Raw genomic sequence first — 16415 nt, 5'->3', positions numbered from 1 at the left:
TGTTTTTGAAATGTGTTGCCTACTGTTCTGGCCTACAATTCACAATATTGCAACGCAATACGTCAAGTATATTATTGACGTCGATTATAAAGTGAGTTACCTAAGGGGTGCTCAACAGGCAATGATATTGTCACTGTCCTTATTTATTATTGTATTTTTTTAATTTAACTAAGCATGTCGGTTAAGAACATTTTATTATTTACAATGATGGCCTAGGAACCATGGGTTAACTTTTCCTAGGGGCAGAACGGCAGATTTTTACCTTGTCAGCTCGAGGATTCGATCTAGCAACCTTTCGGTTACTAGTCCAACGCTCTAACCACTAGAATACCTGCCGCCCCACTAGCCCTATTGCCGCAATCAAGTGCTAGTCGAAACTCGGAAATGTTCGACTTGCTAACTGGTTGTAGTTATTCACGTGCCGCGTTCAACAAATTAGCTAATCGAAATTTCCGAGTTTCCCAGTTCCGACTAGCACGTGAACATATCCCCTCTGCTCTTTCTCGCTCCACTCTCCCACCCCATGCTTATGCTTATGCTCCAGTTGCTAGCGCCGCTGCCTGCTGGTGTCTGTAGCTGACTCCCCTCGCTGGCCCACATATTCAATGTACAGGTAGCTTAGACCATGACAGGCATCGCCGCTGCCTCCTTCTTCTCTAACATTTGTAGGTTCGGTGGTTGCGGACTCCACTTCGATTCGTTGGCCGAACTCATCGTGCACATTGAGGATAACCACATCGGTAAGTATTGAACGAACCAAACAGAAACAGTCAATCTGTGCTCACTCCACTTCTGCAATTGCCCTGGCTAGGGCTAGCTCGAACCAGTTAGCTAGCTATAGCTACTTCCTGCGTCTGACAGCGCTGTTGTTAGGTGTGGTATTGATGGGACGTTTGTCTTTAGACTTTGTTTACATACTGTCACGCTATAGTATTGCAATGTATAGCTGCACGATTAGGAACCATCTCGCACTTCGGGAGCGCCAGTTGGTCAATGCATTCAAGGTTTACGCACGAAACCGTATTGCGCTATTGCTCACTCTAGCTATTGCCATTTGCAGCCCTGTCTGTTTGCGGCACTAGGCCTAGGCAAGCTACGTTGCAAACACTTGCTAGATACTGCATCTAGGCAGCGCAATGATAGAACGAACAGTGGTGGGAAAAAATACTAAATTGTTATACTTAAGTAAAAGTAAAGATACATTAGTAGAAAATGACTCAAGTAAAAGTGAGTCACCCAGTAAAATACTACTTGAGTAAAAGTATTTGGTTTTATGTATACTTACGTATCAAGAGTAAAAATGTAAATAATTTCAAATTCCTTATATTAAGCAAACCAGAAGGCACCATTTTCTTGTTTTTTGTTTATTTACGGCTAGCCAGGGGCACACTCCAACACTGACGAATTTTACTAATGAAGTATGTGTGTTTAGGGAGTCCGCCAGATCAAAGTCAGTAGAGATGACCAAATATGTTATTTTGATAAGTGCGTGAATTTGTATGTCCTGATAAGCATTCAAAAGGTTTCAAGCACTTTTGGGTGTCAGGGGAAAATGTATGGAGTAAAAATAAAATTTTCTTTAGGAATGTAGTGAAGTAAAAGTTGTCACAAATATAAATAGTAAAGTACAGATACCCCCAAAATCTACTTAAGTAGTACTTTAAAGTATTTTTACTTGAGTACTTTACACCACTGAGAACGAACCATTGTTGACAACTTGAGTAGCTTTAAATAAACCTAATTGAAGATCAAGCTCCTTGGTAACTAGTTCGTTTGTTGACAATTACTGTTTTTACACTGTTCTAACTGTGCCTTCCTTGTTACTATGAGATTACAATGGCCATGGGGCTCAGATCACAGTGCAATTTAAGTTTAGTTACAATGTTATACTCATGCATTATAATTGCATTCAGGATTTGAGTCTCTCACTCTCACACAAACTGCTAGAGTATGCAGTTGTGCAGCAGACAGTAGAGGAGTACAGAACAGTGGAGGTGAATGTTAGTCACCCTGGGAGACGTGTGGGCGTGAGTCTGTCGTGCTGCACAGAGTTACTGAATATTGATGAACCTGGATGTGGGTCACACCAAGCCCCCACCTCTTCTCACTCACACATGATGTTGTCCCTCAAGGGTCACAGTAACAGAAGATCCTCCCATATTGATTAAGCTTCTATCATTGTGAACATGATGCCTGTCTCTGATCAGCTGGCAACCATTCCTAAGACTCCAACCAACCACTGCATTCAGTCAGGCCTGACAGGATTCTGGCTCAAGATATAGGCAGTCTCTTGTTGCCTTTTTAGCTCCATGACATCACCCCAGTCCAGAATGATAAACAATCTGTTCCAAAATCAATCGTATCCCTTGGCTGAACCCCAGAGAGAGGCCCTTGACCAGACCAAAACCATGAGATAGAGTGCATTCGGAAAGTATTCAGGGTCCTTGACTATTCCACATTTTGTTACGTTAAAGCCTTATTCTAAAAATTATTACGTTGTTTTTTCCCTCATCAATCTAATACATTTTTGCAAATGTATTAAAACCAAAAAAACATTAACATCACATTTACATAAGTCTTCAGACCCTTTACTCAGTACTTAGTTGAAGCACCTTTGGTAGCGATTACAACCTCGAGTCTTCTTGGGTATGACACTATAAGCTTGACACACCTGCATTTGGGGAGTTTCTCCCATTCTTCTCTCCAGATCCTCTCAAGCTGTGTCAGGTTGGATGGGGAGCATCGCTGCACAGCTATTTTCAGGTCTCTCCAGAGATATTCGATCAGGTTCAAGTCCAGGCTCTGTCTGGGCCACTCAAGGACATTCAGAGACTTGTCCCGAAGCCACTCCTGCGTCGTCTTGGCTGTGTGCTTAGGGTCATTGTCCTGTTGGAAGGTGAACTTTCACCCCAGTCTGAGGTCCTGAGCGCTCTGGAGCAGGTTTTCATCAAGGATCTCTCTGTACTTTGCTCCGTTCATCTTTGGGCTCCCAAGTGGCGCAGCATTCTCAGTGCAAGAGGTGTAGTCCCTGGTTCGAATCCAGGCTGCATCACATCTGGCCGTGATTGGGAGTCCCACAGAGCGGTGCACAATTGGCCCAGCGTCGTCAAGGTTTGGCAGGGGTAGACCGTCATTGTAAATAAGAATTTGTTCTTATTAACTGACTTGCCTAGTAAAATAAAGGTTAAATAAAATCTTTACCTCAATCCTGACTAGTCTCCCAGTCCCTGCCTCTGAAAAACATCCCCACAGCATGATGATGATGCTGCCACCACCATGCTTCACTGTAGGGTTGGTGCCGGGTTTCCTTCAGATGTGACGCTTGGCATTCAGGCCAAAGAGTTCAATCTTGTTTCTCATGGTCAGAGTCCTTTAGGTGCCTTTTGGCAAACTCCAAGCGAGTTGTCATGTGCCTTTTACTGAGGAGTGGCTTCTGTCTGGCCACTCTACCATAAAGGCCTGATTGGTGGAGTGCTGCAGAGATGGTTGTCCTTTTGGAAGGTTCCATCTCCACAGAGGAACTATGGATCTCTGTCAGAGTCACCATTGGATTCTTGGTCACCTCTCTGACCAAGGCCCTTCTCCCCCGATTGCTCAGTTTGTTCGGGTGGCCAGCTCTAGGAAGAGTCTTGGTGGTTCTAAATTTCTTCCATTTAAAAATGGAGGCCACTGTGTTCTTGGGGACCTTCAATGCTGCAGAAATGTTTTGGTCCCTTCCCCAGATCTGTGCCTCGACACAATCCTGTCTCGGAGCTCTATGGACAATTCCTTCAACCTCATGGCTGTTTTTTGCTCTGACATGCACTGTCAACTGTGGGACCTTTATATAGACAGGTGTGTGCCTTTCCAAATCATGTCCAATCAATTGAATTTACCACAGGTGGAGTCCAATCAAGTTGTAGAAAAATCTCAACCATGATCAATGGAAACAGGATGCAACTGAGCTCAATTTCAATTCTCATAGCAGAGGGTCTGAATACTTACGTAAATAAGGTATTTCAGTTTTTTATTTTGAGTACATTTGCAAAAATTTCTAAACCTGTTTTTGCTTTGTCATTATGTGGTATTGTGTGTAGATTGATGAGGAAAACATTATATTTAATCCATTTTAGAATAAGGCTGTAAAGTAACAGAATGTGTAAAAAGGGAAGGGGTCTGAATACTTTCAGAATGCACTGTAGGTTCATGGCTGCCACGCTACGGAATATTAAACATGTCACTGGGTGGAATGCAGGGAGAAGTCCTGGCAGAGTTGTAATCATGGCACCATTTGCTACTTTTAGAGGCCATTGGTTTAATGACTAGGTCTCTGTCTAGTTTGTTCCACCACATCCTTTATCACTTTGTTTATAAAAATGCCATTACCAAAAGTTGTTGAGGGAACACTGAAATCCAAATTCAATATATTTGCATTAATTTTTTTTTATTTATTTAACCTTTATTTAACCAGGTAGGCAAATTGAGAACACGTTCTCATTTACAATTGCGACCTGGCCAAGATAAAGCAAAGCAGTTCGACACATACAACAACACATAGTTACACATGGAGTAAAACAAACATATAGTCAATGATACAGTGAAAAAAAATAAGTCTATATACAATGTGAGCAAGTGAGGTGAGATAAGGGAGGTGAAGGCAAACAAATATATGTATAAATAAATAAAAATATAAAAAGGCCATGGTGGCGAAGTAAATACAACACAGCAAGTAAAATAAAACTAAAAACACTGGAATGGTTGGTTTGCAGTGGAAGAAAGCGCAAAGTAGAGACAGAAATAATGGGGTGCAAAGGAGCAAAATAAATAAATAAATACAGTAGGTAAAGAGGTAGTTGTTTGGGCTAAATTATAGATGGGCTATGTACAGGTGCAGTAATCTATGAGCTGCTCTGACAGCTGGTGCTTAAAGCTAGTGAGGGAGATAAGTGTTTCCAGTTTCAGAGATTTTTGTAGTTCGTTCCAGTCATTGGCAGCAGAGAACTGGAAGGAGAGGCGGCCAAAGGAAGAATTGGTTTTGGGGGTGACCAGAGAGATAAACCTGCTGGAGCGCGTGCTACAGGTAGGTGTTGCTATGGTGACCAGCGAGCTGAGATAAGGGGGGACTTTACCTAGCAGGGTCTTGTAGATGACCTGGAACCAGTGGGTTTGGCGACGAGTATGAAGCGAGGGCCAGCCAACGAGAGTGTACAGGTCGCAGTGGTGGGTAGTATATGGGGCTTTGGTGACAAAACGGATGGCACTGTGATAGACTGCATCCAATTTATTGAGTAGGGTTTTGGAGGCTATTTTGTAAATGACATCACCGAAGTCGAGGATTGGTAGGATGGTCAGTTTTACAAGGGTATGTTTGGCAGCATGAGTGAAGGATGCTTTGTTGCGGAATAGGAAGCCAATTCTAGATTTAACTTTGGATTGGAGATGTTTGATGTGAGTCTGGAAGGAGAGTTTACAGTCTAACCAGACACCTAGGTATTTGTAGTTGTCCACATATTCTAGGTCAGAGCCGTCCAGAGTAGTGATGTTGGACAGGCGGGCAGGTGCAGGCAGCGATCGGTTGAAGAGCATGCATTTAGTTTTACTTGTATTTAAGAGCAATTGGAGGCCACGGAAGGAGAGTTGTATGGCATTGAAGCTCGCCTGGAGGGTTGTTAACACAGTGTCAAAAGAAGGGCCAGAAGTATACAGAATAGTGTCGTCTGCGTAGAGGTGGATCAGAGAATCACCAGGAGCAAGAGCGACATCATTGATGTATACAGAGAAGAGAGTCGGTCCAAGAATTGAACCCTGTGGCACCCCCATGGAGACTGCCAGAGGCCCGGACAACAGACCCTCCGATTTGACACACTGAACTCGATCAGAGAAGTAGTTGGTGAACCAGGCGAGGCAATCATTAGAGAAACCAAGGCTGTCGAGTCTGCCGATGAGGATGTGGTGATTGACAGAGTCAAAAGCCTTGGCCAGGTCAATGAATACGGCTGCACAGTATTGTTTCCTATCGATGGCGGTTAAGATATCGTTTATGACCTTGAGCGTGGCTGAGGTGCACCCATGACCAGCTCTGAAACCAGATTGCATAGCGGAGAAGGTATGGTGGGATTCGAAATGGTCGGTAATCTGTTTGTTGACTTGGCTTTCGAAGACCTTAGAAAGGCAGGGTAGGATAGATATAGGTCTGTAGCTGTTAGGGTCAAGAGTGTCCCCCCCCTTTGAAGAGGGGGATAACCGCAGCTGCTTTCCAATCTTTGGGAATCTCAGACGACACGAAAGAGAGGTTGAAAAGGCTAGTAATAGGGGTGGCAACAATTTCAGCAGATAGTTTTAGAAAGAAAGGGTCCAGATTATCTAGCCCGGCTGATTTGTAAGGGTCCAGATTTTGCAGCTCTTTTAGAACATCAGCTGACTGTATTTGGGAGAAAGAGAAATGGGGAAGGCTTGGGCGAGTAGCAGAGGGGAGGGCAGTGCTGTTGTCCGGGGTAGGGGTAGCCAGGTGGAAAGCATGGCCAGCCGTAGAAAAATGCTTATTGAAATTCTCAATTATAGTGGATTTGTCGGTGGTGACAGTGTTTCCTATCTTCAGAGCAGTTGGAAGCTGGGAGGAGGTGTTCTTATTCTCCATGGACTTTACAGTGTCCCAGAACTTTTTTGAATTTGTGTTGCAGGAAGCAAATTTCTGCTTGAAAAAGCTAGCCTTGGCTTTTCTAACTGCCTGTGTATACTGGTTTCTAGCTTCCCTGAAAAGTTGCATATCACGGGGGCTGTTCGATGCTAATGCAGAACGCCATAGGATGTTTTTCTGTTGGTTAAGGGCAGTCAGGTCAGGGGAGAACCAAGGGCTATATCTGTTCCTGGTTCTAAATTTCTTGAATGGGGCATGCTTATTCAAGATGGTGAGGAAGGCATTTTAAAAAAATGTCCAGGCATCCTCTACTGACGGGATGAGATCAATATCCTTCCAGGATACCTCGGCCAGGTCGATTAGAAAGGCCTGCTCGCTGAAGTGTTTCAGGGAGCGTTTGACAGTGATGAGTGGAGGTCGTTTGACCGCTGACCCATTACGGATGCAGGCAATGAGGCAGTGATCGCTGAGATCTTGGTTGAAAACAGCAGAGGTGTATTTGGAGGGCAAGTTTGTTAGGATGATATCTATGAGGGTACCCGTGTTTACGGAATTGGGGTGGTACCTGGTAGGTTCATTGAAAATTTGTGTGAGATTGAGGGCATCAAGCTTAGATTGTAGGGTGGCTGGGGTGTTAAGCATGTTAAAATTTAGGTCGCCTAGCAGCACGAGCTCTGAAGATAGATGGGGGGCAATCAGTTCACATATAGTGTCCAGAGCACAGCTGGGGGCAGAGGGTGGTCTATAGCAGGCGGCAACGGTGAGAGACTTGTTTTTAGAGAGGTGGATTTTTAAAAGTAGAAGTTCAAATTGTTTGGGAACAGACCTGGATAGTAAAACAGAACTCTGCAGGCAATCTTTGCAATAGATTGCAACACCGCCCCCTTTGGCCGTTCTATCTTGTCTGAAAATCTTGTAGTTGGGGATGAAAATGTCAGAATTTTTGGTGGTCTTTCTAAGCCAGGATTCAGACACGGCTAAAACATCCGGGTTGGCAGAGTGTGCTAAAGCAGTGAACAAAACAAACTTAGGGAGGAGGCTTCTAATGTTAACATGCATGAAGCCAAGGCTATTACGGTTACAGAAGTCATCAAAAGAGAGCGCCTGGGGAATAGGAGTGGAGCTAGGTACTGCAGGGCCTGGATTCACCTCTACATCACCAGAGGAACAGAGGAGGAGTAGGATAAGGGTACGGCTAAAAGCTATGAGAATTGGTCGTCTAGAACTTCTAGAGCAGAGAGTAAAAGGAAGTTTCTGGGGGCGATAAAATAGCTTAAAGGAATAATGTACAGACAAAGGTATGGTAGGATGTGAATACAGTGGAGGTAAACCTAGGTATTGAGTGATGATGAGAGAGATATTGTCTCTAGAAACATCATTGAAACCAGGTGATGTCATCGCATATGTGGGTGGTGGAACTGTGAGGTTGGATATGGTATAGTGGTCAGGGCTAGAGGCCCTACAGTGAAATAAGCCAATAAACACTAACCAGAACAGCAATGGACAAGGCATATTTACATTAAGGAGAGGCATGCTTAATCGAGTGATCAATAAGGGTCCAGTGAGTAGAGGTTGGTTGGGGTCACGGCGATCCAGACAGCTGGCCGGGTAGATGGCTATCGGTAGCAAGATAGCATAGTATGGAAGTCTATTTGTAGATACCTCGTGCGTTTCCGTCGGTAGGTTAGTGGGGTTCCGTGTAGTGGGGTTCCGTGTGGTAGAGGGGATCAATCCAAATTGGCAAAATAGATATAGTGACCCAAGAAAAAAATAAAAATAAAAAAATAATAATAATAATTGTCCGATATACTTATTCAGATAGCAGCCGATAAGACAGCTAACGGTTAGCGGGCCCCAGATGAGCGTTTAGGTAACGTCGGGACGGAGGTGCCAGTTGGATAACTCCCTCGGGCAGATAACGTCGGCATTAATGCTGTGTAGACTAGCCCATATCGTAATGCTGTGTAGACTAGCCCATATCGTAATGCTGTGTAGACTAGCCCATATCGTAATGCTGTGTAGACTAGCCCATATCGTAATGCTGTGTAGACTAGCCCATATCGTAATGCTGTGTAGACTAGCCCATATCGTAATGCTGTGTAGACTAGCCCATATCGTAATGCTGTGTAGACTAGCCCATATCGTAATGCTGTGTAGACTAGCCCATATCGTAATGCTGTGTAGACTAGCCCATATCGTAATGCTGTGTAGACTAGCCCATATCGTAATGCTGTGTAGACTAGCCCTCATCTTAATGCTGTGTAGACTAGGCCATATCGTAATGCTGTGTAGACTAGGCCATGTTGTAATGCTGTGTAGACTAGGCCATGTCGTAATGCTGTGTAGACTAGCCCATGTCGTAATGCTGTGTAGACTAGCCCATGTCGTAATGCTGTGTAGACTAGCCCATATCGTAATGCTGTGTAGACTAGCCCATATCGTAATGCTGTGTAGACTAGCCCATATCGTAATGCTGTGTAGACTAGCCCATATCGTAATGCTGTGTAGACTAGCCCATATCGTAATGCTGTGTAGACTAGCCCATATCGTAATGCTGTGTAGACTAGCCCATATCGTAATGCTGTGTAGACTAGCCCATATCGTAATGCTGTGTAGACTAGCCCATATCGTAATGCTGTGTAGACTAGCCCATATCGTAATGCTGTGTAGACTAGCCCATATCGTAATGCTGTGTAGACTAGCCCATATCGTAATGCTGTGTAGACTAGCCCATATCGTAATGCTGTGTAGACTAGCCCATATCGTAATGCTGTGTAGACTAGCCCTCATCTTAATGCTGTGTAGACTAGGCCATATCGTAATGCTGTGTAGACTAGGCCATATCGTAATGCTGTGTAGACTAGGCCATGTCGTAATGCTGTGTAGACTAGGCCATGTCGTAATGCTGTGTAGACTAGGCCATGTCGTAATGCTGTGTAGACTAGCCCATGTCGTAATGCTGTGTAGACTAGCCCGTATCGTAATGCTGTGTAGACTAGCCCATGTCGTAATGCTGTGTAGACTAGCCCATGTCGTAATGCTGTGTAGACTAGCCCATATCTTGTAGGCCTGTTATTTGTATGTGTGTATTTAAAAATTGATCAAATTGAGGGGCACGTGCTTTAGTTTTACTGGTGTGTGTTCATTTTGCGTGGTGGCGTTTTCTCAGGATCAGTGGGGATTGGAGAGGAGGTGTTTGGTGACGAGGCATAGAGCACTCATTTTGACTGGAGCCCTATGGGTATCAAATGGGCCATGGTCAAAAGTAGTGCTCTATAAAGGGAATAGGGTGCCTTTGGGATGTAGATAATGGACTGGCTGCATGGAGAGGGGATGGGTAATGAGAAATCCACATGTTCTCTCTGCTAGGCCTGGTAGGCTATAGGGCTGATCACCCCTGTTCTCTCTGCTAGGCCTGGGAGGCTCTATATGCCTGATCCCCCTGTTCTCTCTGCTAGGCCTGGTAGGCTATAGGGCTGATCACCCCTGTTCTCTCTGCTAGGCCTGGGAGGCTCTATATGCCTGATCCCCCTGTTCTCTCTGCTAGGCCTGTGAGGCTATAGGGCTGATCACCCCTGTTCTCTCTGCTAAGCCTGGGAGGCTCTATATGGCTGACCCGCGTTCTCTCTGCTAGGCCTGTGAGGCTATAGGGCCTAAACTATCTATTTCAGATGACATTTTAAATCCCATGCATTTCCCCAGTATTCATAGGGGTCCTAGTTTGATTGTTATACATTCAAAATGTTTAGTTGTATTTCTTCAGAAGCCTTTATTAGTTTAATTTGACTGTTGGTGCAGAGAGGGAGCAGATATTTACATTGAGTTAGTCTGACCAACAGAGGGAGATGTGTCCACCGTCTGAGAGTGAGACAGCTGGGAAACTGCCTGCAACACTTCAGGTTGCCACAGTGAGACAGCTGGGAAACTGCCTGCAACACTTCAGGTTGCCACAGTGAGACAGCTGGGGAACTGCCTGCAACACTTCAGGTTGCCACAGTGAGACAGCTGGGAAACTGCCTGCAACACTTCAGGTTGCCACAGTACATGCTGGGAAACTGCCTGCAACACTTCAGGTTGCCACAGTGAGACAGCTGGGAAACTGCCTGCAACACTTCAGGTTGCCACAATACATGCTGGGAAACTGCCTGCAACACTTCAGGTTGCCACAATACATGCTGGGAAACTGCCTGCAACACTTCAGGTTGCCACAATACACAGTGACAGCTGGAATATGAGGGCCATTCCTAGAATACAACACCTGAGGAATTCCATATCACCAGGAAGCTGAAGGACATTCTAGATAGTCATTTACTGAGCACTACACAGTCAAACTAGCCTCTCTTGAAAAGGATTTAGAAAATATCCACTACATATGCTCCAGTTTTACACGTTGGCCTACATTATATCTGCAGGTTCTGACCCAATCAATCCACCATCCTAGGGATCCATACTGCTAACGTATGGAAGCCAACCTGGCCCAGCCCAAGCAAAGGCTCTGGCCCAGCCCAATGGAAAGCCCTGGCCCAGGCCCAGCTAGAGGTTGACACAGGAACAGAATTCCTGCAGGAACGGGTTGAAATTCTAGAGTCAAATTCGGGACAAGATCGTCAGTCCACAGGAATTTCTTTTTAAACAGAGTTATTTTTGTATCATAAGCAGTTTTAGGAGGCCACATCATTTTTGAACAGTAACACGATTTCTTCAGTCTTCAATCACTAATTAAAAATATATATAATTGGCCTTTATCTGCTAGGCAGGCAACGAAAAGTAGCTAGCTAACAGTGACTAACTGCTCTCATCTAATGAGCAGCCCAAAATGAGTGTGTTGCTATGGAAACTCACACATAGCAGAGTGCAGGGAGGGGGGCAGCAGACAAAGTGGAGCAGCTAACAGAGGAAGGTATTTCTACTCGTTAAAATGAGGACAGGACAGAAAGGGAGGGATTTTTTATCAGGACAGAAAAGTTGTGGGGGTTATAGAACTGTTGCGGGATCGGGACTGTACGGGAAAACATTTGACAGGACAAGACGGCACAGGAATGCATTTTCACTCCCATGTCAACCTCTAGCCCCAGACCCAGCCCAGCCATAACCCCCTGCCCAACCCAACCCGCAGGCCCCAGCCGCCCAGACCCAGCCCAGCCCAACCCCCAGGCCCCAGACCCAGCCCAGCCATAACCCCCTGCCCAACCCAACCCGCAGGCCCCAGCCCAACCCTCAGCCCTAGCTCAGCCCTAGCCCAGCCCCCAGCCATAACCCCAGGCCCAACTCCCAGCCCTAACCCAGCCCCCAGACATAACCCCCAGTGCCAGGCCCAGCCCAGTCGTGCCGAGCCCAGTCGTGCCGAGCTCAGTCCTGCCCAGCCCGGTCTTTAATATCCGATATCCCTCCCTTAGCCCTCTGATTGTGTGCTGTGCATGTGTCCAAGGTGTTAGCCCAAGGAAGGGGGCTCCCAACACTTCCAACGACTTATTGGGGAATAATGAGCCAATTAGTACTGCCCAGAGTGGAAAAACTCAGCAGCTCCCCTGCCTCTCCACACACACACACACACACACACACACACACACACACACACTGATCCTTCTCTTAGGTCTGCTGCCCTGTGCCCGCCTTCGCCTCACAGGAGTGTGAAATCTGCCGCATCCTGCCAAGAGGATTACAACGAGGGTACTTGATCAGGCGTTTCTTCCTCCTCATCTGGTGGCCTGCTGCTCTCAAACACATTCTGCTGTATAATTAGGGAAGGGGCCTGGAAAACAAGCTCACAAGGCATTCTTGTCCGCATATTTTCCTTCCATATTCCAGCCGGGAGCCAGCCTCCTGTTTGGGGTTGTGAGCAGTAGGGGGCAGCGGTGGGTCGTTGATGAGAGGCCCCTGTGCTAAAACAGTGGGTGCTTATTTGTCCTATTTCAAGTGTGTATTATATGAATGTGTGAATTGTAAATGTGTTTTTGGCATATCCCAACTCCCCCTGAGACACCCTGTGGTCGCCGCCAGGGTCGGCCATTATCAACTGGAGCAATTTAGGGTTCCGTGCCTCGCTCAAGGGCACATCGACAGATTTTCCCACTTGGTTGGCTCTGGAATTCTAACTAGCGACATTTCAGTTACTGGCCCAACACTCTAACCGCTAGGCTACCTGCCACCCATTTGAAAGAGCTGTATGGATCAAGCGTCTCGGTGGGAGAGCTGATCCAGGATCAGTTTAGCATTTTAGATCACAATGAATAAGAATACATGGACATGGAGGACCTGATCCTAGATCAGCACTCCTACGCTGATACGCTAGATACATACAGCCCTCTCCTGATCCCCCTAAAGAGGTGATGCTTTTCACAAGCATACAATCATGTGACTGGATATATCTACTGAATGTGTTCCTGCTCATAGAGCGTGTAAAGAAAGTTACTGTTTCCTGCTCATAGAGCGTGTAAAGAAAGTTACTGTTTCCTGCTCATAGAGCGTGTAAAGAAAGTTACTGTTTCCTGCTCATAGAGCGTGTAAAAAAAAAAAAAAAAGTGACTGTTTCCTGTTCCTGTTCATAGAGCGTGTAAAGAAATGTACCATTGTCCTAATTTCAGTACTTTTCAGATGTTTTGAGGACATTGCCAGATATTCTCCCATCAGCCCTGGGATTCAAACCTTCAACCCTTACTGGCCCGTCTCTCTAACCTCGAGGCTGCCACCGCCCATAAATGCTGAGGTCTATTACAACTTCAACACCATTTCCAGTGAATATGTTGCAAGGTGGTGTGGCTTCACTGGAGTCTGTTTAGTGGTTCTGCCTACGTTTCCCCTAATTACAAACTCTATATTTCAACTCTGATATGAAAACAGACTTAAGCCCCTAATGTGAATATTGGCCGGTCCACTAAATCCATTAACCCCTGCCAACCCTCAGCAGGGTTTATCACAACAGGTGCTAATGGATCCTGAACTAAATACTGAATGGCACCCTATTCCCTATATAGTGCACTACTAGGTCCCTGGTCAAAAGTAGTGCACTATATATGGAATAGGGTGCCGTTTGGGACTTAGCCCTGGACTGGTTCTCTAAAACTGACTGGGGAATAACAGGAGCTTTAAGGCCAATTTCAGCCCAACCACCATGTTACGGTAAGCTCCCCAATGGTCCTGTAGTGGTCTAGTAGTGGTTAAACTGACCAATGGTGGGTTTAGTTTGTCCCAGCTCAGATCTCTCTGTGTGTTCTATGGGAGACAGGTCAGTGTAGGACCAGAGAGAGAGAGCCTTATCCTCGGTTATGTAGCCCTGGCTGTGTCTCAGGCTGGCAGGGATGGAGGTGAGCCCCAGACAATCTGTCTGCCTTTTGTCTGTCTGTCTGTCTGTCTCTGCCTCCCTGTCTGTCTGTCTCTGCCTCCCTGTCTGTCTGTCTCTGCCTCCCTGTCTGTCTGTCTCTGCCTCCCTGTCTGTCTGTGTCTGCCTCCCTGTCTGTCTGTGTCTGCCTCCCTGTCTGTCTGACTCTCTGTCTGTCTGTCTGTCTTGCCTCCCTCCCTGTCTGTCTGCCTCTCTGTCTGCCTGCTCTAACAATGGGCGTGTTTGTAGCTGCTCTGCACAGGGGGTTCATTTAGGGGCTCGAGGAATGCACCCCCCAAAATCTGCTGAGCGGAAATAATTAATTTGGGAAGCAGTAACTGGCGCCCCGATCTCTGCACCTGGTGGACCTAATTACATTTACCCCCCCCCTACCCCTCGCCCCTCCCCCGGGTTACACTATTGCTGCAGACAGTTTAGTCAGTCAGTTAGTCACCCCTACCAGTAACACACACATCGGCTGACACCAGTCCAGTCAGTCACTGCTCTGGCCCTCATTGCTGTTCTCAGTCAGGAGGTGACTAACTCTGACTCAATAACAGAACTGTCTTTATACTGTAGTGGAGCTGTAGCAGTCTGACTCAATAACAGAACTGTCTTTATACTGTAGTGGAGCTGTAGCAGTCTGACTTAATAACAGAACTGTCTTTATACTGTAGTGGAGCTGTAGCAGTCTGACTCAATAACAGAACTGTCTTTATACTGTAGTGGAGCTGTAGTAGTCTGACTCAATAACAGAACTGTCTTTATACTGTAGTGGAGCTGTAGCAGTCTGACTCAATAACAGAACTGTCTTTATACTGTAGTGGAGCTGTAGCAGTCTGACTCAATAACAGAACTGTCTTTATACTGTAGTGGAGCTGTAGCAGTCTGACTCAATAACAGAACTGTCTTTATACTGTAGTGGAGCTGTAGCAGTCTGACTCAATAACAGAACTGTCTTTATACTGTAGTGGAGCTGTAGCAGTCTGACTTAATAACAGAACTGTCTTTATACTGTAGTGGAGCTGTAGCAGTCTGACTCAATAACAGAACTGTCTTTATACTGTAGTGGAGCTGTAGCAGATAGCCTGCAGGCTGTGTTGATATTACACATTCACTAGGGGATCTGGTTTTGGGTTGAGTGTGTGTGAGTGTGTGTGTGTGTGTGTGTGTGTGTGTGTGTGTGTGTGTGTCAATGCCTGTATGTACATGTGAGTGTGTACCTGTGTGTGTGCATTGCCTAAGTGTTTTCAGTAAATTTTCACATCTGAGGTTCAGTCATTGTACAATCAGCCGTGTTATTTAAGTCTCTGCAGTAGCAGCAGAGAACAGGCTACCAACCAGTGAAGTGCAGTTTGACTCTGTGGTTTAATTTCCTCTGTGGAAGTGGTACCAGGACTCTGGCCAGTGTCCCCCACTGCTCAGACCCACCATAAACATGTCACCATGAACCTTGCCACTCCACGCTGTCCAACAGTGTGCTGGGCTGAGGGGGAAGGGGCTGCTGGGATAGGTGACTGACTGACTGACTGGTTGGTGGAAATAAATGTGGGAGGGGGGGGGGGGGGTAATGAAGGGGTACAGGGGGCGGCACTTCCTGTCTTGCCTCAGGAAGGCGTGTTGTGTGATGATGCTGATCACCGTCCGTCCTGTGGTTGGCTGGCCCATGCAGTCTGGAGTCTGGACATAGCGAGGGGGTCTCTCTCTAACTATCTGGCCTAACTAGAATTGGGCCGTTACGTCATGTCTGCCTCTTTCTGATGCTGCTGGGATGTTTTCAGTCTCACCCTACTACCTTTTACAGGCCTGTCAGTGAGTTTGTTAAAAACCACAACTAATTGAGTCACTTTGTGCAGTTGTGTTCACTGATTTGAGTTTTCTTCCTGTACCTGCTTGCCAGTCACTGGCTCAGGAGGGAGTGTGTTGTCTTGATCACAGCATCAGGTGACTATAACAAAACCAATACACCCTAGAACCAAAAGACAGACAGACAGACCACCGCTGTGGACCACCTGTGTGGATGGTTTAGCCCTCTCTCCTCTCCAGGGGTCCACACCCTGGTCCTAATGGGGGGGGGTCCACACCCTGGTCCTAATGGGGGGGCACACCCTGGTCCTAATGGGGGGGGTCCACACCCTGATCCTAATGGGGGGGGTCCACACCCTGGTCCTGGTGGTCCGTCAGGGGGGTGGGGGAATCAGAGGGGGCCATGGAGGTCTCTGCGCAGGTGGCCCCAGAGGGGAGTGGTTGGTTGGGTCTCTGGGAAGTTGGCCCCTCTAGCTGGCCCCCTACCAGACACACAGACACACACTCACTTCAGCTGAGGTGTGTGTGATTTACAGTGTGTGTGAGTGGATTGATCCAGGGCTAATAGAGTGGTCGGTGAGCAGCCCTCCATGACTCTGCTCCTGTGTACTGCTCATTATCTTTATTCACTTGTATTTAATCATGGGAGCCCCATTTGAGACCAGGGTCTCATTT

General features: G+C 46.4%; 1 protein-coding gene across 1 annotated transcript in view; it reads left to right on the top strand.

Moving 5' to 3' along the window:
• Positions 1 to 233: 233 nt before the first annotated feature.
• The window catches only part of jazf1b (JAZF zinc finger 1b), a 38286-nt gene continuing 22104 nt past the window's right edge, over positions 234 to 16415 (top strand). The window contains exon 1 of the mRNA XM_071395998.1: positions 234 to 740. Coding sequence (XP_071252099.1) covers positions 626 to 740 — 115 coding nt within the window. The 5' untranslated portion in view covers positions 234 to 625. The remainder of the gene's footprint in view (positions 741 to 16415) is intronic.

Source organism: Salvelinus alpinus, chromosome 4 (genome assembly GCF_045679555.1).
Source record: "Salvelinus alpinus chromosome 4, SLU_Salpinus.1, whole genome shotgun sequence".
In the NCBI taxonomy this organism is placed as follows: domain Eukaryota; kingdom Metazoa; phylum Chordata; class Actinopteri; order Salmoniformes; family Salmonidae; genus Salvelinus; species Salvelinus alpinus.
The sequence above is the reverse complement of the archived record's forward strand: the minus strand, read 5'-3'. Positions and strand labels throughout refer to the sequence as shown.